Source organism: Mya arenaria, chromosome 8, assembly GCF_026914265.1.
Source record: "Mya arenaria isolate MELC-2E11 chromosome 8, ASM2691426v1".
Taxonomy (NCBI): Eukaryota; Metazoa; Mollusca; class Bivalvia; order Myida; family Myidae; genus Mya; species Mya arenaria.
Window position 1 is genome coordinate 27,859,581 of NC_069129.1, and position 24,245 is coordinate 27,883,825.

At 35.0% G+C, this 24,245-nt stretch overlaps 2 protein-coding genes across 4 annotated transcripts in view; one reads left to right on the top strand and one right to left on the bottom strand.

The window, feature by feature from the left end:
- Positions 1-24,245, top strand: part of LOC128242091 (rotatin-like) — a 69,783-nt gene that overhangs the window by 9,884 nt on the left and 35,654 nt on the right. The window contains exons 12-19 of one of the 2 annotated variants that reach the window (XM_052959134.1): positions 485-697; positions 1,212-1,324; positions 5,115-5,135; positions 10,148-10,274; positions 14,987-15,112; positions 15,862-15,978; positions 16,459-16,598; positions 18,059-18,227. In XM_052959134.1, coding sequence (XP_052815094.1) covers positions 485-697; positions 1,212-1,324; positions 5,115-5,135; positions 10,148-10,274; positions 14,987-15,112; positions 15,862-15,978; positions 16,459-16,598; positions 18,059-18,227 — 1,026 coding nt within the window. The remainder of the gene's footprint in view (positions 1-484; positions 698-1,211; positions 1,325-5,114; positions 5,136-10,147; positions 10,275-14,986; positions 15,113-15,861; positions 15,979-16,458; positions 16,599-18,058; positions 18,228-24,245) is intronic. The other variant, XM_052959135.1, reaches the window with a different exon arrangement.
- LOC128242094 (uncharacterized) lies at positions 5,841-22,328 on the bottom strand. Of its 2 annotated transcripts, XM_052959139.1 has the most exons (3): positions 21,879-22,328; positions 19,717-21,141; positions 5,841-5,885 (listed from the first exon to the last, which is right to left on the bottom strand). In XM_052959139.1, the coding sequence occupies exons 1-2, from the start codon at positions 22,214-22,216 to the stop codon at positions 19,728-19,730; spliced, it is 1,752 nt and encodes a 583-aa protein (XP_052815099.1). In that variant the 5' UTR covers positions 22,217-22,328; the 3' UTR covers positions 5,841-5,885; positions 19,717-19,727. The 2 variants fall into 2 exon arrangements, with proteins under 2 accessions (XP_052815099.1, XP_052815097.1); XM_052959137.1 differs by lacking the exon at positions 5,841-5,885 and having other exon boundaries at positions 18,762-21,141.

Here is a 24,245-nt window from a genome sequence, read left to right on the forward strand (position 1 = left end):
TGTATATATCATGTGTTTTTGGACCCTTGACCCTCGTGTTCAGGTTAAGAAGGTTAGTGATTATTGCATTGCACCTGAGTAATTAGACAAAAATAAAATAGAACTGTTAATAAAAAGGAAATATAAAAATTGCATTGCATTTGGTTGAGCAATGTCTATAGACTTAAAATCATTTTTGAGCCTGTCGTTTTTAGTTCTGTAAGCTCACAAAATGTACAGTTAAAAGATGAAAAAAAGTCATTTTTATGCTTTAAATTTTGTAAATGTAAATTTCATGTTATTTTTTTCAAACAAATTTTGGCAAGTTTTATTTTTATTCACAATGCCAGTATTCTCTTTTTCTATTATTTAGTGATCAGAACACATCAGTTGTTTAATGTTTCTTCAGGTTTAAATATGTTAACCTGATTGAATGTGATCTATTTCAAAATTTAGACCCTTCAAATATCAACAAGATCTACATTACTTGTGTTTTCCTTTTCAGTGTCGAGGGGTTATATCAGAGAATCTCCTTTCCATCATGAACACACTTGTATATGATGAAGCCCTTAGCAACACACTTCCTGACCTTCAGCTTCAGTTGCTAGGTTACCTACAGTACCTTGACGACGGAAGGTACTCTGTGTATGTTGCTACGGCAACCATTTGCCAATCGTTGCAGAGGACTTGCAAGTTTATGAATCTGGCCCAGGAAGAGGTTTGTACATTATTAAATCATTGCATCTTAAGGTGGAGCATCCTAATAATTGCCACCCTTGTGTGGTGACACCATTGTGTTTAAGTTAAAGCAACCACTGTAGGTGAAACCCCATGGCTTTTAAGGTTTTCAGGTAAAGCACCTACTGTTGCATTACAAAGTATACTATAGTACCCACAAAAGGTGAACTTAAAATATGTGGAAGTCCCTTATTATATTAATCCTATTCATATGCAAAGAGAAACATCAGTTTAATTAAGGCCAAATGAATTGTATAGCTCTGTATACGGCTACATAGAAAGTCTAACCAGGGGTCTTGGTTTGATTGCTGAGAAAATGTTGGCAAAACTATAGTTAAACTGAGCATATTTATGAAGGTCATTACCACTTGACACATTTATCACTTACCAAATCCTAATTGCGAGGAGTTAAGAATACTGACATATGTTGATAATATTTGTCATGCCTCGACCTTTCCAGAGTGAAGTAAGCTCAATTCTCTCTTTTTTTCCAGGCATCTCGACTATCAAAGGAGACACTTTCCCTGTGTGAGGGAGCCTTTGACAGCCTACCGTACCACCGTCACATGAACTACATCACAGAGACTGTTAGACTGTGCTCAGATATGTGAGTACATGTTTCCTTCACAGGTTTTGTGTTAGTGACTTCTTTTTTGTTTTGAATATGACGAAAAGAAAAATGATTCTCTCTTGTGCATCATTTTTAGCCGGATTTTTCATGGAAAAATTAAAGGTTATAGAATGGCGAAAACCAGGCGGGCGATCGGTCGGGCGTTAACAATTCTGCATTAAAGTTTTCATTTTATGTAATAAAGTCAAGATTTTTTATCCAATGGTTTATCCAAACTTGGTCAGACTATTTGTCGGCATGTAATCTTGAATGTATATGAATATGGGTCATCTCGGGTCAAAGACTAGATCACAAGGGTAAATCTTCAGAAGAAATATTTCACAGTAATAAATTCAACAATTTTTATCAAATCTGGATGAAACATGGTCAGAATGCTGGTATGCATTATATCTTGCATATTTCTTTATATGGGTCAACCCAGGTCAAAATCTAAGTCAATAGGTCAAATCTTAGGAAAATCTTTCCACGTCATAAATTCAACAATTTTTGTCAAATCTTTATGAAACTTGGTCAGAATATTTGTCTCCATAATATCTTGAAAATTCTTTTATATGGGTTATCCCCGGTCAAAATCTGGGACACAAGGTCAAATCTTAGGAGAAAGAATTACACGGTCATAAAAATTCATTAATTTCTGTCAAATCTTTATTAAATTTGTTCAGAATATTTGTTTACATGTTGTCTTAAACATTTGTGAAAATGGGTCACCTCAGATCAAAAACTAGGTATCTAGGTCAAATCTTCGGAAATATTTTCCTGATGTCATAGAAAAATTCTATGCTTACCGAACATATCAATTTCAATCAACAACTAAATTGAATTGCTATTTTATAAACACACATCCCAAACATGAATTTCATATCTACCCATATTTTCAAAAATTTAAATTTTGATTAACTTCAAAAAAAATTGTGTACAAGAAGTCTTAGATGATAAAGTGTGTCATCTAGGGTCAAAAACTAGATCTCTGGGACAGATCTTATTGGAAAAGCTGATGTATTTATAAAATGTTCATTTTTCCTCACACAAAGGGGATAGATTCTGTTGATCAGGTTATTTGTATGAACGATAAGTTTAAAAATGGGTCTTTTTGGTTATAAATACTAGGTCACTAGCTCTAATCCTAGGTTTCAAAATTGCATTGTTAAATAAAAGAATCGGCTTTAATGCGGCGTTGCCGCATTGGGGTCTTGTTTCATTAATGTAAAGGAGCATTTAAAGGGACAAGACCTCAGATGGTCCCAAAATCGGCAAATGTAGTGTTTCCTCAAATGAGCCTTGTTCATACAAGCTAGTATGAGGCCGATAATACATCAAGTTACATGATCAAAAGAAAATTGCTATTTTTAAATTTCAATGGTATTTTTATGTGGAAGACAAACCAAGTAAATTTTAAATTGGAAAAATACACAAAAACTGCAATAGATACATTTGTCATAAGTGATGTGATACATCAGTACATGTACGTTATATTCAATGCGTTTAACACAACAAATAATTTTAATGTAAATTTTTGACAATTTTCTATTTCCTTACAATTGTTTCATCTGGTGTCTAGTCCCTTTAAAGCTGCACTCTCACAGATTTAAATGTTTTGACAGCTTTTTTAACCAGGTTTTCAACGAAAACCGGGTTATTAGAATCGTTGGACAGGCGGCGGGCGGGCGTCAAACATTGGTTTCTGTTCAATAACTTTAGTTAGCATTGATAGATATTGATGAAACTTGGTGTGTAGGTAGCTTATGGGAAGAGCTAGCTTGGGATTGCTTTTGAGGGGGGTGGGGCTAAGGTTAAGGTCACTGTTACTAAAAATAGAAAAATGGTTTCTGCCCAATAACTTTAGTTAGCATTGATAGATATTGACGAAACTTGGTGTGTAAGTTGCTTATGTGAAGAGCTAGCTTGGGATTGCTTTTGAGTGGGGAGGGGCTAAGGTCAAAGTCACTATTACTTAAAATAGAAAAATGGTCAAGGTCACTGTTACATAAAATAGAAAAATGGTTTCTGCCCAATTACTTTAGATAGCATTGACAGATATTGATGAAACTTGGTGTGTAGGTAGCTTATGTGAAGAGCGAGCTTGGGATTGCTTTTGAGGGGTGGGGGGCTAAGGTCGCCTGTTACTAAAAATAGAAAAATGGTTTCTGCCCAATTACTTTAGTTAGGATTGATAGATATTGACAAAAGTTGGTGTGTAGGTAGCTTATGTGAAGAGCTAGCTTGGGATTGCTATTAAGGGGGGAGGGCTACGGTCAAGGTCACTGTTACTTAAAATAGAAAAATGATTTTTGCCCAATAACTTTAGTTAGCATTGACCGATATTGATGAAACTTGGTGTGTAAGTTGCTTATGTGAAGAGCTAGCTTCGGATTGCTTTTGAGTGGGGAGGGTCTAAGGTCAAGGTCACTATTACTTAAAAAAGAAAAATGGTCAAGGTCACTGTTACTTAAAATAGAAAAATGGTTTCTGCCCAATAACATTAGTTAGCATTGACCGATATTGATGAAACTTGGTGTGTAGGTAGCTTATTGGTGTGTAGGTAGCTTATGTACAGAGCTAGCTTGGGATTGCTTTTGAGGGGGTTGGAGCTAAGGTCAAGGTCGCCTGTTACTAAAAATAGAAAAATGGTTTCTGCCCAATAACATAAGTTAGCATTGATAGATATTGATGAAACTTAGTGTGTAGGTAGCTTATGTGAAGAGCTAGCTTGGGATTGCTTTTGAGTGGGGAGGGGCTACGGTCAATGTCACTGTTACTTGAAAAAGAAAAACTTTTTTTACCAAATACTTTTTGATAGCATTGATAGATATTGATTAAACTTGGTGTGTGGGTAGCTTATGTAAAGAGCTAGCTTGGGATTGCTTTTGAGGGGAGTGGGGCTATGGTCAAGGTCACTGTTACTAAAAATTTAAAAATGGTATCCGCCCAATAACTTTAGTTAGCATTGATAGATATTGATAAAACTTGGTGTGTAGGTAGCTTATGTACAGAGCTAGCTTGGGATTGCTTTTGAGAGGGATGGGGCTAAGGTCAAGGTCACTGTTATTAAAACTGGAAAAATTGTTTCTGCCCAATAACTTTAGTTAGGATTGATAGATATTGACGAAATTTTGTGTGTAGGTACTAGTAGCTTATGTGAAGAGCAAGCTTGGAATTTCTTTTGAGGGGGGTGGGGTCAAGATCACTGTTACTAAAAATAGAAAAATGGTTTCTGCCCAATAACTTAGTTAGAATTGATGGATAGTGATGAATCTTAATGCGAATATAGCTTATATGAAGCTGCAGATTGAACTTGCTCATACAACAAATTAATTGGCTATAATTTCTCATTGCCTATAACAAAAACCTGGTTTCGTCGCATTGCGGCGCTTCTATTTTATTTTTGTCTTGGAACAAGCCAATTTTTGTGAAAACCCATGGATACAAGTTATATAAGATTGCTGGCAAAAAATAAGATCACAGATTTTTATATTTAAGTTAAAAAAGTGATGTTTTATGCATTTTTCTTAAACTGTTAGGAACGGTTTAAGCCATAAAACATTAATTTTTAAACGGAAATATGAAAATCTACAATCTGATTTATTGTCAGAAACCTTATATCATTGGCATCACCAAGACAAAAATTAAAAAAGTTGTAAAGATGGTATATCAGTGAGAGTGCAGCTTTAAAAGTATGCATTGGTAATTCACTATTTTGGTCAAAACAGTCACTGAAATATACTTTTCTTTTCTTTTTTTACATTGAAATTGTTTTTGTTTTTTAAAGACATGAGAATGCTGATGTCAGGTATTTGTATTTTAACATAGCTCTCTGACTAATACCTATTTCAAAGGGTATAGTTTCATGTGTTTTACATGTGACGGAATGGTTGTTACTTTTATTGGTCAAGTTATAAAACTTTCTGAAGTGTTCTATCTCTTAGTACTGGTGTACTTGTATGTAATATTAATGTACAGAATGTAATACTGAACAAATGTTGTGTTTAAGGTAGAATGGAAAATAGTTTGTGTTTGCAAAAATGTTTAAATTAGCTGTAGTTAAATAGGACCAATTACATCAAGAACATAAGTGTGAAAGTGGAGTGGTTGTGGGTTCGAGCCCCATCAGGGTTGGAGTGGTCTAGTGATTAAGGTGTCCCCCTCTCACCTGAGAGGTAATGGGTTCAAGCCTTGCCAGGGTTGGAGTTGTCTAGTGGTAAAGGTGTCCACCTGTCACCTGAGAGGTTGTGGGTTCAAGCCTCACCAGGGTTGGAGTTGTCTAGTGGTTCAAGTGTCTGCCTATCACCTGAGTGGTTGTGGGTTCGAGACCCATCAGGGTGGGAGTGGTCTAGTGATTAAGGTGCGCCCCTCTCACCTGAGAGGTTATGGTTTGAGCCCCACCAGGGTGTGAGTGGTCTAGTGGTTACGGTGTCCGCAGGTCACCTGAGTGGTTATGGGTTCAAGCCCTACCAGAGTTGGAGTTGTCTAGTGGTTGAGTTTACTCTCTCTCACCTCAGTGGTTGTTGGTTCAACCCCACCAGGGACTCTTTTTCATGGTCTGTCAAAATGGACACAAGCATAAATTTCTACATAGAAAACAGACTCAAGAGGGATAATATAAGCTATAAGTTTTTATGAAGCTAAGAATAAATTAGTTATGTCTTAAATTAAGAACACAAGGAGCGATTTCGTATCTAGAAGCGGTTTTGTATCCATGAGCCATTTTGTATGTAGGAAAGATTTTTTCCTACAGTATAGTACTGTTAGTGAAAATACTTTCTAAGAATGAAACTCAGCTTCTAGGAATCTTGATGAATTGGCTTCCAGGTAGTTCTGTCTTTGACTTTATAAGAGTTGTGCTTTTCATGTCCTGAGCTGATAACCAAAAATTGCCCACAGCACATGTTATATGATGATTTTTTTCCAAACTATACTGTTTTACCATTCTTAAATCCGGGTGGCATATGGTGGTCTTCCTCACTTTCAGTGAAAGCTCTTTTTGTGTGTGAAAGATATGTGTGCATTTCTTATCTGATGGCCAAACTGTTTAGTTATGTCTCCCCCTCTCTGGGGGAGACATATTGTTTTTGCCCTGTCCGTCAGTCCGGTAGTCCGTCAGTCCGTCAGTCCGTCCGTACGTCACACTTCGTTTCCGATCGATAACTGGAAAACCGCATGACCTAGGATCACCAAACTTGGTAGGGAGGTTGGTCGTGAGGTGTAGAGGATCCCTATTGTTTTTGGGGTCACTAGGTCAAAGGTCAAGGTCGCGGCGACCCCCAATATAAAAACATTTCTGCTCAAAATCTTGAGAACGGTTTGACCTAGGTTCACCAAACTTGGTAGGGAGGTTGGTCATGAGGTGTAGAAGATCCCTATTGTTTTTGGGGTCACTAGGTCAAAGGTCAAGGTCGCGGCGACCCCCAATATAAAAAACATTTCTGCTCAAAATCTTGAGAACGGTTTGACCTAGGTTCACCAAACTTGGTAGGGAGGTTGGTCATGAGGTGTAGAAGATCCCTATTGTTTTTGGGGTCACTAGGTCAAAGGTCAAGGTCGCGGCGACCCCCAATGTAAAAAACATTTCCGCTCAATATCTTGAGAATGGTTTGACCTAGGTTCACCAAACTTGGTAGGGAGGTTGATCATGAGGTTTAGAAAACTCCTATATTTTGGGGGGTCACAAGGTCAAAGGTCAACATCGCTGTGACCTCGAATGTAAAAAAATATTTCCGTGCAATATCAGGAGAATGCTTTGATCTAGGTCCACCAAACTTTGAAGTGAGGTTGGTCATGATGTCTAGATGATCCCAAATGTTTTGGGGGTAACAAGGTCAATAGTCAAGGTTGTGGTGACCTTCCATGTAAAAATCATTTGCGTGTAATATCTTTATGTCTCCCCCATTCATGGGGAGACATATTGTTTTTGCCCTGTCCGTCAGTCAGTCCATCAGTCTGTCAGTCAGTCAGTCAGTACGTCACACTTCGTTTCCGCCCAATAACTATAGAACTCTTAGACCCAGGAACTTCATACTTGGTATGCTAGTTGGTCATGACTAGTAGATGACCCCTATTGAATTTGGGGTCACTAGGTCAAAGATCAGGGTCAACGTGACCTTGAGGTGAAGAAACGGTTTCCACTCAATAACTAAAGATCCTTTGGGTCCAGGAACTTCATACTTGGTATGCTAGTTGTTCATGACTATTAGATGACTCCTATTGATTTTGAGATCAAAAGGTCAAAGGTCAAGGTTACCTTCAGGTAAAAAATGTTATGTTGGCAGTGACCTTAAGCTTAAAAATGGTTTCTGCTCAATAACTAAAGAAAGCTTGTACCCAGGAACTTCATAGTTGTTCATGACTAGTAGATGACTCCTATTGATTTTGAGATCAGTAGGTCAATGGTCAAGGTCACCGTGACCTTGAGGTGAAGAAACTGTTTCCGCTCAATAACTAGAGAACGCTTGCAACCAGGAATTTCATACTTGGTATGCTAGTTGGTCATGACTAGAAGATGACCCATATTGATTTTGAGATCACTAGGTCAAAGGTCAAGGTTGCCATGACCTTGAAGTGAAGAAAAAGTTTCCGCTCAATAACTAAAGATCCTTTGGTTTCAGGAACTTCATACTTGGTAAGCTAGTTGTTCATGACTAGAAGATGACCCCTATTGATTTTCAGATCAAAAGGTCAAAGGTCAAGGTTACCTTCAGGTAAAAAATGATACGTTGGCGGTGACCTTAAGCTTAAAAATGGTTTCTGCTCAATAACTTAAGAACGCTTGTACCCAGGAACTTCATTCTTGGTACGCTAGTCGGTCATGACTAGTAGATGACCCCTATTGATTTTGAGATCAGTAGGTCAAAGGTCAAGGTTGCCATGACCTTGAGTTGAAGAAATGGTTACCGCTCAGTAACTAAAGAACACTTGCACCCAAGAACTTAATACTTGGTATGCAAGTTGGTTATGTAGATGATCCCTATTGATGTTGTGATCAGTAGGTAAAAGGTCATGGTCACGATGACTGTGAGCTGAAAAATGGTTTCCGATCAATAATTGAATAACGCTTGCGCCCAGGAACTTCATACAATGCAAACTTCGTTTACATTTTCCATGATTAATCAACAACACTTTCTTCTCTTCACTATTTAATATAATCGAATAAACCAAACTTCACTGTTGGTTTGTCTCCAGTCCAAAGTTACAAATTTCATGTCCATCATTTATTTTTTCTCACCTACGACCACACAATAGGGGAGACAAGCGCTTTTTCAAAAAAGCAATCTCTAGTTCTAGCTGGTCGGGCATATAGTACTGTTCTTACTGGGAGAGATTTTTCCAGCCTCTGGCCTTCAGCCAATGGCTTTTCTTATCGACCTTTTTATTTATCCATTTTTGAATTGAATGAATTGCATCTGAACATAGTTTTTTTTAGCATACTGAAGGTTGAAGGTTTTACAAAAATAAAGGTCAGACAATTTCAGATAAATTAATCACTTGTTATGAGCTCATTGTTTCTTAATATATATTTCTTCTGGCTTCACGGCTCAGATTGATCATATGTTTGATTATGAAATCAAAACCAATGTAAGGAAAGTGTAATGTTTTTGTATTTTACTCAAAGTAACAAAAATAAAAATTGGTGAGTTGTGTATAAAGGAATTCTTTTCAAATCTTCAAGCATCAATTTAAAAAAAAAACGCATCCAGTTTGTTGTCTGCTCAATAACATTAGAAGCCCATGTCCAATCATACCCAAATTTGGTCAGTATGTGTATTTTGCACTGGATCTTGGACTACATTTATAACCAACCATATTGCTTGAGTCACTCGAGAATTATAGCCCTTTATTTATAGATTATATCTCAAAGCTGTCTTGTCTGATCAATAACTTGCAACCTTTGTCCAATGATATCACCAAATTTAGTCAGAATGTGTATGGGCATTATGCTACGGACAAGTTTGATAACCAGCCAGTTGCTTCAGGCACTCAAGTGTTAAGGCTCTTTATCTGTAGAAATTACCTAAAATTGTTCTTATCCCCTCTATAACTTTGAAGCCTGAATCTTATCATCACGGAAATAATCAGATTTTGAATTGACATAATATATCTGACTTTTTATAACCAGCCATATCATTAAGTCACTCGAGAGTTATTGCACTTTAACTAGTGAAATTACCTGGAATTTGTCTTTTTAGAACAATAACTCTAGGAGCCTTTGTCCAATAATCCCAAAACTTGATCAGAATGTGTATGGACATTAAATATTGAACAAGTAAGATAACCAGCCAAATTGCTCAAGTCATTCGAGAGTCAACTCCCTTTAATTTTAGAAATTTAAAAAAGTGATATTGTTAATAACTTCAGTCATTAGAATGTGTATGGGCATTATATTTCGAAGTGTTGAATAACGAGCCATGTTGCAAGACTAACTCAAGGGTAATCATCCTTTAATTAAAGAAATAACCTAACATCAGTATTGTCTGATCAATTATTCAGAATCCCTTATCCAATCATCATATTAAGTCAGAATATGTATGAGCAGAATGTCTTGGTCAGGTTTGATAACTAGCTCTTATGCCTCAGTCATTCCAGAGTTATGACCCTTGAAATGGCAAAAACTAAATTTACAGTCTATACCCTCTGAATTTGTCTTAACGTTAAACCGCTTATCTCAAATTTGACTCAACTACAACCACTTTAAGCTTGGCGTCTTAAAACCAGAACTGGCATATTTGTGACTTTTGACTCCCTTGTTTTAAAATATATTATTTAAAATAATGCAGGCCTAATATAGTATTCACTGCATAAATTTTACAGTGGTAGTCGTTCTCAGCACTATAAAGATCACAAGGCCCGTTACAAGAAGTTGCTGTTACAGCTTCTAGCCCATCCAATAGAAAAGCTGCGACTGGGTGTATTTACTGCTGTACTGCAATGTGTTAAGGTAGGGAATTGCTTTACTGTTATTTTGAGTGACTTGTTGTTACAGAAATTTGAAAGATTGTTAATGATTTTAATTTTCAAGAATAACTTCATGCAATGTTTTAATAGCTCAATGTTGATGCTAATGTTTGTCCTCGAACATTCGTTTAATAAACATAGGGCCCGATGTCTCAACAAGCTAGCATAATGGTGGATTGATTTCCCTGAAAAACAGCCCTTAGTTGACATATCGCGACTTAGCGCAAAACGGTTGTAACTGACATTTTGAAAATTGTTCAGGAGAGCATAAAAACTGATTTATTTTCCTAGTTCCTATCATTTTCACCTTGTTTTTTAATTATAGTTTTAATTTTGTGTACTTTTCATGAATAAATCACAATAACACCTTGCATTCAATTTTTAAAAGAGATATTTGTAAAACAGTCAGTTACAACCATTTTGCACATAAAATTGAGGAATTTTCTAAATTTATTTTCGCGCAAAAGGGTTGTAACAGTCAGTTACAACTGTTTTGCCTGAAAAATTGAAGATATTTTTAAATACATTTTGCGCAAAAGGGTTGTAACTGAATCTTCTTTATTAAAATTTCTTTGATAGCTTTAAGATATTTGACTTTTAAGTACCATTTATTACTTGTAATGTAAATTATGCTTAAATACATCAACTGAGGATAAATTAGCTATGATTGTTTCCACTCTTTTTTGAAAATTGAGTTGTGTATAGAACGTCTTATATTCTATGTATATTTTTGTTAATATACCTAACACAAACAGGGGTTTGGGTAAAATTTTATTTAAAATATCACATTTATTATAAATAAAAAACAATTAAATTATTATATATGAAAGACAATTAAATAATTTATTTATTTAAACAACAACAATATATACTGAAATTATCTTGAACATCATATTTTAAGTTAATAATCAGCTTTAATTCAACCTGTTATTGATGAATAACAGCATTTTGTTAATACAATTGTGAAGTGAATATCAATTTCATTAACTAATTAAGATTTGCATGTATATTTCTTATATCTAGTTTTTAAGTTAAAATGATATCAAGAAACATTTTTACAAATCACCATAGCATACTAATGACATCAGCTCTTATAATGACCATCATGGTGTTCAAAATATACAAGAACTTAAAATTTATATAATCATTTAGCACAATCATAGATAATAAATGAAAGCTATTTTAAAATTGACAACGACCAAATCCAGTACCAAAACATCATATCCCGATGAAATCATTTAAGGGGTAAGATATTTCCAAAGCTCATAAATATCAGACTTCCATCTTCCAGTACTGCTTTACTCATCACATATTACATCTCCTTCCCCCATGAATATCAGAAACTTTCCATCTAAACAAATCATTAACCCCAGCATGATTTCCATCTACTTGGCTCATGAATATCAGAAACTTTCCATCTACTCTTAACAAATCCTTAACCCTAGCATGATTTCCATCTAAATGGCTCATGAATATCAGAATTACTTCGGTTTACTCGAATAAAAATCATTAACCCCAGCATGATTTCCTTCTTCTTGGCTTATGAATATCAGAATACTTTCCATCTACTCTTAAACAAATCATCAACCCCAGCACAATTTCCGTGTTAGCTCAAAAAGATCAGAATTACTTCGGTTTACTCGAAAGAAATTATTAACCCCAGCATGATTTCCATCTACTTGGCTTATGAATATCAGAATACTTTCCATCTACTCTTAAACAAATCATCAACCCCAGCACATTTTCCATGTTAGCTCATGAATATCAGAATAACTTCCATCTACTCAAAAGAAATTATTAACCACAGCATGATGTCCATCTACTTGGCTTATGAATATCAGAATGACTTCAATCTACTTTAAACAAACTATTAACACCAGCATGATTACCATCAACATGGCTCATGGATATCAGAACGACTACCATCAACTCTAAACAAATCTTTTCAACCCAGCATGATTTCCATCTGGTAAATGGCTATTGAATATCAGAATTACTTCCATCTACTCCAAAGAAATTATTAACCCCAGCATGATTTCCATCTGCTTGACTTATGAATATCAGAATACTTTCCATCTACTTTTAAACATATCATCAACCCCAGCACAATTTTCATGTTAGCTCATTAATATCAGAATTACTTCCATCTGGTACTCTAAACAAATCATTAACCCTAGCACAATTCCCATCATCTTGGCTCATGATATTCAAAAAGCCTTTCATCTCCTAATTAAGTCATTAACCCCAAGATGATTTACATCTACTCTAAACAAATTATTAACCTTAGCATGATTTCCATCTACTTGGCTCATGGATATCAGAATAATTTCCTTTTACTAAATGGCTCACGTCTTCTATCTTCTAAAATAATTAACCCCTGCATGATTTCCATCAAGTTGGCTCATGAATATCCGAATGACTTCTATCTACTCGTAAACAAATCATTAACCCCAGCATGATTTCCATCTACTTGGTTTATGAATATCAGAATACTTTCCATCTACTCTTAAACAAATCATTAACCCCAGCATGTTTTCCATCTACTTGGCTCATGAATATCAGAATACTTTCCATCTACTCTTAAACAAATCATTAACCCCAACATGATTTCCATCTACTTGGCTCATGAATATCAGAATACTTTCCATCTACTCTTAAACAAATCATTAACCCCAGCTTGTTTTCCATCTACTTTGCTCAAAAATATCAGAATGACTTCTATCTACTCTTAAACAAATCATTAACCCCAGCATGTTTTCCATCTACTTTGCTAAAAAATATCAGAATGACTTCTATCTACTCTTAAACAAATCATTAACCCCAGCATGATTTCCATCTACTTGGCTTATACATATCAGAATACTTTCCATCTACTCTTAAACAAATCATTAACCCCAGCATGTTTTCCATCTAATTGGCTCATGAATTTCAGAGTAACTTCCATCCACTCGAAAACAATCATTAACCCCAACATGATTTCCATTTACTTACTTCATGAGTATTAGAACGACTTCCATCTTATCTGTTTCTATCTATTTCTTATCCAGTAGTTACTTGTAGTATTGACCAGTAGTAACCAGCATGACAACCATGACACTGGTGACACCATCTACCTACTATTTTACAACTATTCATACTGCCTACTCAGTTAGAAACATCAGAATGGCTTAACTGACATAGCTTATGAATACCAAAATGACTTAAATTGAGTTACGTCTTCGCTAGTCATGAACACACCAGCATGACTTCAAACTGTATACAGTAGCTCATGAATATCAGAATTACTTTACATAGTACATAGGTACTTCTCGAAATTTATAACACCAGCATGAACTCGACTACAGAGTTCATGAATATCCAAATGATGAATAGATCTACTTCTGAATTCCTAGTAAACATCATCAGCATGACTTCAAACACCAGAATTGTTGAATATGAAAATGACATCACTAGATCTTCGCTAGTCATAAACACCGCAATGGCTTGAAACTAAAATTACATTCAAATGATTTAGTTCACATCAGCACGAATTCAAACTTCAGAACTCACGAATGTCGAAATGTCTTCAATAGATCTACTTTTTTGCTATTGAAGATCATTCAATCAAATTAAAGCATATAACATTCTTCTAGAGTTTGTAGGGGAATTAATTAGTGTTTTCACCAATAATGATGTACCTTAATCATTAGATCAATTGCCTTTGTTTTTCATTAGTTTATAAAAGTTATGATACTATGTACAAAACATGTCAATATTGCCAAAATATGAAATTTTAATATGCAAACTCATTTTACCATAAAAAGCCCACGAAATATGAATAGATAATAAATATTTACAAATAAAAACTACTAAGAGAAACAATATTGTAAAACACACACATTCTTTTCCTGTTTTAAAATCATGTCCAAACTTTACACAGAAAACTAAATTCTAAAAAGGGATATTTAATTTTAAACTTAAATTTTCTTTCCTTATCATATTTTTTTAGCCTAAAAATACTATCAAATTTTTCAATTCTTTTTCCTAAATATATGACTTTTTTATCTTACGGACAATATATCGTACACATTATTAATATAAATAAATAAATATGACTAAAGGAATAAAACATGAGATATTGTTCGTAATTGTGATGTTTAAACATGCATTTTTTCATTTTATTGGAAGTTTATTTTAAAAGCAAATCATTTTTCATCAATATGACTGTCTCTCCTAAAAAACAATGTTAATAATCATGATGTCATCAATGATGTCATCATGATATTGGAGTTACATCCCATCCTAATGGTTTATTGATTCAAAGTTTTCTGTGCAAAACGGTTGTAAGTGCAGTTACAGCCGTTATGCACAAAAATAAATTGCCATTTTCAGATACAACCTTTTGACAAATATGGCTTTATATACATTTATCCTTAGATTACAGAGCTAATTTTTTGGGATATTATAGAGGCTTGTAAAATAGGTTAAAAAATATGAAAATATCACTTTTGGAAAAAAAGTCAGTTACAACCGTTTTGCGCTAAGCCCGCGATATGGTTTCTGATTATTTTCAGAGTTTAAACTTTATTATTTGCACATTGCCATTCCAAATTTGTTTTTGAAAAGACGTTTCTTAATGATTTGTGGCTAACCATTAACAAATAAGCTTAATGAAGGATGGAAAAAACAATGGTGATAATTATTTTACATTTCCAGACGAACCTCAGTGTGCTTAAAGCCAGCGAACCTGGCTCAACAAGCTGTGAGAAGGTCAGATTCATCATCGATGCTGACATCTTGTATGAGATCGTTGTCTTTGGACTCGCTGATAAGGATACAAAGGTATAGTAGTAGGGTTTTGTCAAAGGCAACATTTGTACCAATTTTCATTTGAAAACCTTGACCTTTTTTTGAGTCATTGGCAATGTTTAAATTTTTTCGTGACAAAACTGATAATGTTATCAAAGCTATGTCAAACTCTCAAATTATTTTCTTAAAAAACCCATACAAATTTAAAATACAATAGTAGGGTTTTAGCCAGGATTTAAAAAGGATTGGATGCTGCAAAAAAGAACCGGGTGCTAAGGGTAAAAACGGCACATTGAATCGGGGTATGAAAAAGTTAACCATTATAAATTTGGCAGAAAATGTCAGAAACGTGTTTCATTGCAGCAATATTAGGTTTCAACAGACATGTATGTAAAGTGTGTATTTATTTACAACATAATTATAAATTTTAGACAATTCAAAAGAAATATTTGACAGTCTTGAGCATTTAATTCTATTGAGACAGGTCTCCATGAGGGCAGAATCTTGCCACTGACAAAGGACAGGGTGCAGCACCCTTCCATGACCCATCAGCTACTGTAGTGACATGACTAGTTGTTGTTGACCATGTTAATGCAGACGCAGATGTTAAGATAGGTTATGGTGGTGTCATGATTTACTGGAAGAGCTAGCAGATTCCTATTATACAGAATGATCTTGGGCAGCCAGTGAGTTAAGAGCCAGGGGGTCATTTCACTATGGCACTATGTTTATTAAAGCTGTGAAACTGAATAATCTTTCTTGTTTGTTTTTTTGTATCCAAGGTGGCCAATGCAGCCAGTGAGCTAGTGACTCATTTGTTAAAGAGTCAGTTACTGATGAGCCCAGCCTTATGGCAGTTAATGTTGAAAGAACTTGCCAGGGCACTTCCGATTTTGCAGGTATGATGCGTATGGATTTTATTTTGTAACATGTTTCAAGTTTATAACTGAACTTCAAACAAGACATCATTGGTTTTTATTAGTATGCATAAATAAAAGTAACAAGTAATTGTATTTCTTTTCTTGACAAATAAAAACTCTTGATTGTTGTTTTTAATGAATAAATAAATAAATAGTTGTTGAATTTGGGTGTAAGATCAAATATTCCACCATGTGATCACAGAAATCAATGAATTAAATCACAGAAATCAATGAATCAAATAAAAATTGATATTTTCATTGAAGTGAAAATAAGAGAAAGCTAAAAATAGCATGATATTTCGGTCAAAGCATTAAAAAAGAAAATGCATAAAGAATACAAAAATAAGAAATAAATGTTCTTTTGATTATTCACATGTTAGTGAGAGAAAAAAGCGATATTTTTTCGCTACTTCTTAGCTGCTGGTTTATTGAAAGCCTGAAATTTGCACATATTTTCAGTCCTATGCAAGTGTTAACACAGTGCTGGGAACCAGTATTCTAGCCTTGCTGGAAACCAAACCCTCCACTTCCTCAAGTGAGATCACTCGAGGGGAGAAACTCCGGGGAACTCTGCGTTGTATGCTGTCTACAGACCTAAAGTAAGTTCGGGGATGTATTCAGACGCAAAGGGGGTTAATGTTGTAGTGGTGTGTTTTACAGGTCTGTGAGTGTTCATCATCTTGGCTAATAGCTCAGTTGGCTTGATACTTTTCTGAATCTCTAATATTGCTTTAAATTTTCGAGTTGCACCTTAATGAGTCTAAAATTGTGGTGAGTCAAGAATCGCACAATAGTTGCAGCTCGTCTGCTTTTGTGTCGCCTGGTGAGCATAGCAGGCACAAAGGAATGATTTTGTTCCTTGTCTGTCACACGTTTGTTTATGATCAATATCCATTGAATGTCGTGTTCCAGAGTCAGCAAATGTGATATGCAAATTTGACGGGGTCAAAAGACGACCCCCATTGATTTGAGGTCATGGTGACCTTTAATGAGAAGTACCGTAAATGAATGGGTATAAGACACACTTTTTTCCCTAAGATTTCAATGTAAAAACATGCCTGCGTCTAATAACCAGTAACAAACTTTTGAACTTTTTTTCTGAGGTTGATTTCAGGCCGAAGGTTTGTTTAGATTTATGTTAAAAGGGATGTTACTCACGTCATAATGACTTAGTGTATATGGGTTAAAACGGCAGTTGAAGATCGGGATACGGTAAATAATAAGACGTTTATAATTTAAAAAAGATATTAAACGATTAAAATTATTAAAATTATTCAATATTATTTTGAATTAAACATGCATATAAAAAAGCAAAGTTGGGTACTGTCAAAATATTTTTTGTAAGGTGTACGATAAGGTGTGAAATATTTGCACTGCCTTTAGACCTGTTTAACATACCAATACTACAAACTGATGCGATAATTGTCTTGTTTTTTTGCACTTTTCCACGTTCTTTATTCTTTTCTGTAGGTGTTGACATTTTGAGAACAAACCCGTACAAATAAGGTTTTTGCATAACTTCACTTTTCATTCTCGACAGGTTATCGTTTATAATATACTGTCAGAAAAGTCATACAAATAGTCATAAAAGGTACTTTTCAGTGCCATCCAGAAACAAATTGTCACACTAAGTACTTTTCAGTGCCTATCCAAAGTTTTTTATTAGATTTTTCACGGATTTTTTTTTTTTGCCTGCGTCTAATACCCCATATCGTCTTATACCCAGTCATTTAAGGTAAGTTCTGGGACGAATTCTGGGGTTAATAGCTACATAGCCACAATTCCCAATTCAAAAAAGTTCCAAAACATTGCTGATTTTTTTTATTGAATATCTAAATCATTTCAATTTTAGTAAATGGGCAAGGCCCAAGTGCGAGTATAATTGAGCTTACACACCACCAGGCCATAACATTATGCCAAAGACAGTGATTTGTTTAATATTGTAATTAGTTGTTTCTCAAAGGTTAAATATAAAGAAGTATGAAACTAAAATAACAAGAAAGTATTGTGGAATAAAATAGCAAAAATATATTAAACTGATTTCATTATCCGCATACAGGGTACGATCAGAGGCCCTGAAACGCTTATCCTGGTACCTTTCCAACGAGGAAGGCGGTGTGCGTCGGTTACCCATATTTTCGGAGCTGAATGTTACAGACCTTGCAAATCTTCTGATAGTGGATACACCACGATCGGTAGACAATGATTTAGGCCGGTCTGTGTTTCAGGTAAGAGTTTCTGTTGGTCTGTTTTTGAGGGAGGGGGTGGAGGTGGGCGATATAATGTCAAAGCACTGGTGTGATCACTGTTATCATCGGTTGAAAAAAACTGTTAAAAATATTGACATAAAACAAACATTTTCTTATAACAAAGTAGACTTTCATTCAGCCTTAAGTTTGGTATATGCTCGGGCAATAATTGAGTTGCATTTGTGTCATCATGTTCCAACCTCGCCCTGTCTTTGGGGGCATTCATCAATTCTGTGATAGCTCTAGTTGGTTTCAGTATAGACTCATGTAGATGTAAGGTATACTTGGTATAGTGAAAACCTTTCCTGAAACCAGAAATAACCAAGCAAGTGAAACAAATTCTGACCAATAATTTCTGCCACATTTCCAAAGTTAAAACATATACTTTTCCCAAAATGTTAAAATCATAAGTTTATGTTTCCCCGTATGTTATTTTATGGAAAAGTTGTATTCTCAAAGAAAACAATCTTATTATGTCTAACTTTAAAGCAATTAACTGGCATTCCTAAATTTAGTCAAAATGGCGCATTTTTTTTCAATGAAAAAAGCCATGAGCCTCTTCCCAAAATGGTAAAAAAGACACTGCCAATCTCTGGCACAAATGCTTGTGTGAATTACGTAATCAGATCACTATACGGAGACAGGTTTCGATAAATGGAATTGACTATAAACGTGACAATAAACAGTGTGGCCTAATTCTGGGTCAGTGTAATTTTCAAGAGTCACTAAAACTAATAATATACATTTTAAAACCAATCTATTATTGTATAAAATATTAAATACTTGTATTACAGTAAAGAAATTAATAACCAGCAACCAACACAATTTGTTTATTAGGATACTAGATCAGGATATTTCTTTTAGTGATACGACCATTAATCACTTTATTTGTTTTTGATAATATTAAATCATTTCATGAGATATATATTGCAATATACAAATGTAAATTAAAAAAGTTCTTACAATGTACTGTATTTCAACAGTTATGAAATTTAAATGATAATAATATATACATCAACTAACATAACTTGTTTTTGATGATACTAAATTAGAATATTTGTTTTTGATGATACTAAAGTGTGCTATTTGATTTTTGATAATATTTTATCATTTCATGAGGTATTGCATGATACAGAAGTAAATTTAAAAAGGTTTGAACAATTACAGATATCAATTATCAAATATAAACAAACACACATACTTGTTAAATTTACACTATTTATGTGTTGTTGTTTTTCTGGTTTATTAATATATTTTGAAAGTCTAATAAGTAAAATCTAGATTAGCATACAGATTATTATGAATTAAGTTACACATAGTTAAATATTACACAGTTAAAATATGATTAACACATTCAAGTTGTTACAGTTACAATATGTAATATTACTGGTTTGCATCTGATGTTCTGTCTCTCTCAATGTTTTCCTTCCTTCACTTCATCAACTATTTCCAACTTTTTTTTACTTACTGACTGTCTCTCTACTGGAGTTCCATCACCAGAATGTCATTTTGATGTCCACCCACAATCAGTCTGCCAGTGTGGGTGCTGTACCAAACTGCCCATGGATAGTTGATGCCCTCTCCCATCCTGACCAGTGTGGCCAGCTTCTTCCTGCCTTCCTGGTCAATCTGCAACACTGTGTGGGAGAACCATGAACACACAAACACATGTCCAACCTCACTCACATGTACACTATTTGGCCTTATAATGTCTGGATCCTGCAGTGTGGCTAGAATGCTGCCATTGTTGTCAATTGTAATGATTTTGCTATTGGCAAAGTCACAGATGTATATCCTCTTGCCATCTTGGTTTAGAGCAAATTGAGACACTGTCATCACTCCTGATGTGTCTTCATACATTTTCTTGACTAGCTTGCCGTCTGTGGTGTAGAGGTACAGGGCTGTATAGGAGCCCACATACAGCTGGTCCCCATGGTGCCTGATGGACTTGCAGTCATGATCAACTGAGAACTTCCTGGTCATCTTGATGGTGCCAGCTGTCACAGTGAGGAAGTGGACCTCATGCCTGACAGGATTAACACAGTTTACTGCTACAGCCACCTGATTACCAGTGACATGACAGATGTCCTGGGGGTTTTGAGGGACATCATATTGGGCTATTACCTTATACTCCCTGTTCAATATTTTCAGTCTGTTATTTCTGTTATCTACAAGAATAATCTCTCCTGATGGAAGTTCTGTAATACTCAAAATAATACATGTATCTGTATCTTGCTTGATGTTCATATTGAAGGTTGATTTGTTTTTAACTGTGTAAACCCTTGATATATCATGCAATGGCCTGATCTGTTCAGAAGACTTCATGTCAGACATTTGATGGCCTGTCAGTGTTTCCTGATTACCTTGGAGCTTGCCTAATGAATACATATCAGACAGCAGTTGTGTAACTCTGGTATCAGGCTTGAAAGTGGCGGTCAATTCAGGTTTTGTGGACATCTCCTGGAGCAGGCTGTTGGCTTTTGCCATCTTCTCTTCACACTTCCTGAAGCCAATGTAGGAGCTTGACTCATCGTCCTTGCCCTGGGATTGGATGGTGTCCATCAAGGCCTTGAGCTGGTCATGTATGAGTGTGCAGGAGTCAATGTCCTTCTGAAGTGTGACATCCAGGTCAGACAGGACGCTGTCCATCTGTTTGACTGTCCTCTTCTCCAGCTCATCCAGCAGCTGGTTCAGTGACTTCCTCAGGTCCGTGATCTTTGTCAGCATGGATTTGCCAGAGGTCTTCAAGGAGCCTTGGTTCTTCTTTTTGACCTCTCTGACCTGGTTTAGACTTGTTGTTACCTTAGCAACCTTGCATGGTAGCTGCATGAAATCGGCCATCTTGTATACACCCTTAGCTAGGTCTGAGATCAAGCTAATGCTTCTGCACATCCTGTTAAAAGGAGGTCAGAATAGTGAATGAGTGACTGGATTAAATTATTATAAAATCTTAAATAGTTTTATGTGCTAGTTTATGTAAGTTTTCCTAATATTAATTAAACGTTCATGCAGTATCATGCATTCGCAAATTACCTGTACAATTCTTTAAACATGAACAAAATAAGTCATTTTAAAAAAAAGTGAAGAAAACTATAACAGTATTACTTTAATAAAACAAATATTTTAAAGGTGCAAATTAAAATGATACAATTTTAGTCCATTGATCGGTTGTGTTTTATCACTTCTCTCTTAACCTTTGGTCTGAGGTCTGGATATGGAATATGCAAGCAACTTGAATTGATACAACCCTACAAATAGACTAACATAATGTTCTCTATTTATTGCATTGGAGTTTATTTTCAGTGTGAAATTTTACTGTCTCCTATGTGTAATTGCCATTATATGGCCTTGATTCTTTCAGACTTAAATCAGGTTTTCTCCACTGTTCTTTTGTTATTTATTATAGCATATCATATTTCACCAAGATATTTGGGACAAGACAACTTGAGCTTAGAAATATGACCTACATCCTGTAATATGTATGAATTTAAATCATTCATATAAGCAGGAGCTCTAGTTTGCACTCAAATCATAAGGAAAATCAGCAGTGAGTGATTAACTTACTCATCCTTAGATATATTGATGTTAATAAAATAGCCGCTTTTTAAAGAAGAGATAATACTCACTAACCTGTGATTCAAGGACACACAGAGGTGGCAGCACATCTCAGCATGGTCCTCACACAGAAGTTTAATGACCTCTTGTGGGTGAAGGTCACATGAAATGAGGCTGTCGCCCTGCCCCACCCACTTGTCCACATCCTTTCGGCCCAACACAGTGTGCTCTTTGTGGATTTTGGAGTGAAAAGTCAGGCATTTGTCACAGTAGTATTTGGAGCAGTCCCTACAGAAATGTTTGGCCTCAGTATTAAGCTTGTCCTCATGACACGGAGAGCAGACAAAGTCATGGATCAAATCAGATGCCATTGACATTGAGTCTTTGAAGGACTTTGTGTGCTTTGAAGCCATTTTTAATCAGTAAGTTTAAGTATTCCATGCAAAATGTTTGTTAAATGTCACAATTTCCAACAAGATTTAAATTTTCATGTCAAGATCTCAAGCCATGTTATCCCCTTGACTACTGTATACATATCCCATAGTGCTTTGCATGATCAATTCTCAACAAGGAAGTTTAATGATACACTACTGGAAAAAGAAACTTAGCATGATACGAAACCTGTCTTAGGCCCAAAAAAATACCTGTGTTTCCGGTGACCCGACCAAGCCTTTTTTTCCTCGCCGACCCTAATCTTTTTTTAGACATAAAAGTAAAAAAAATAAAGATAATAAACTCTATCGTAAAAAAATATATTTCTTTAAATATTTCGTTATTATTTTTGTTTTTTCTCTTTCAATGTCCCCGGAGAATATACTTTCATTCCTGATTATGTATTACCAAGGCGGGAAAACAAAATGGCGGAGGGTGGCGAACCCTGTCCAATATCTTAAAATTGGCAAACGCATGTTTACGGTCCAAACACGTGGTTGATCACTGGCGACATATTTTGCTGTCTTTTTAATGAAAATATTTTGAATTATAGTGCGCGGTGTTATTTATCCATACCCATGTCCAAAATAAAACTTACTTTTTTTTACGATTAGGCTTTGCATATATCATGCAGGCTTCTTATTAGGCTTTGCAAATTCATGCAGGCTAACTGCCAGGTTCCAATACACATTTCATTAATTGTTATATTATTTTTCCGCTATTATCAATGGTTATTTATTTCGCCTTATTTAATTCCCATCAACTGAAATCCAAACAAAAACCTGTGAAAGTTAACAACACATTTATTGGAATGTGTCGGCTGCAGATCAACCAGTACAATTTGTGACGTCAGAGCACGAGCGGTGATAAGATCAAAGGATTGTGGGTATGGTTTGTATCTAATTTGGTCAGTCGGATACCATTTGATTGCAAGGATTTCGCCTAGGCTGGTACGAAAATACCATACGATCGAAAAAACAATAATCAATAATCGTCATCTGGGAATCTTAAAACATTGACCGAAATGTTTGAATTCACTATAAATATGAATGAAACTTTGATTGTAGTAATGTACGAAAATATGATAGTAAAATAAATCCATAACCGCGTTTAATTGTTTTTTTATTAACCTACCTCCACTTGAAGGCCTAGTTTAAGGAGCTCACAGTTGACAAGAAATTCGGGGATTTTCTTCAAGCAAATTAAAAACATAGTTGATAATTGACTGTTTGACTAGGACATTATCACAGATTTGTTGAAATTGAAGTGCTGGATTTTTCCTATAAAACGACTTACAAACGAGTATTGTATACCAAAAAACACCAGATTTCATGGGCAAAATTTGCGGGAAAATACGGTAGTCGAAGGTAAGGAAATGATTTCAGACAGTAAACAATGCTGTTTTATCAGACTTTTTGTAAATAAGGAAACGCGTAGATATAACATAATTGATCTGATGCAACAGAAAATTGCATGATATGGAAAGTGTAAAAAAATAAAAAAAATAAAAAAAAATCCTGACCTACCGACCCCTTTTTTTAGCCATGTTACCGGAAACACAGGTTTTTGTTTTTTTTGGCCTTATATAAAGGACACATGTGATTTTGCTTGTACACTTGATATTTCAATGCAAATCTAATGAAGAAAAACTTAAATTTGTATGTATTGTCATTATAAGTTGAATGATCATGGGCTAAAGAAGCAGTATTTTATCTGTAGCACAGTCAATAACTTTATTCGGCTTTTATACCTTGTAAATTGATATCCATATACAAATACAGAGCCTTAGGTAATGAGCGAGATTTAAATGAACAATGTGAAGAATGATTACAGCTATTGCTCATTAATGCATGTTTGATAAAAATTATTCATGTTTTTATTTTAATTTTATTTGAGTCAAGTTGTCTGAATGCAATAGTTAAAGAAGTATTTTTAAGGACATATCTAAATGTATTAGAATCATGGATCTTAAATAGGGATGCAAACGAATATTCAAATATTCGATCAAAC

Bases quoted from the DNA above. Each gene is read 5' to 3' on its own strand.
- LOC128242094 (XM_052959139.1), bottom strand. From the start codon at position 22,216: ATGGCTTCAAAGCACACAAAGTCCTTCAAAGACTCAATGTCAATGGCA. The intron at 21,142-21,878 runs GTTAGTGAGTAT...TCCTTTTAACAG, and splicing joins TGTGTGTCCTTGAATCACAG to GATGTGCAGAAGCATTAGCT.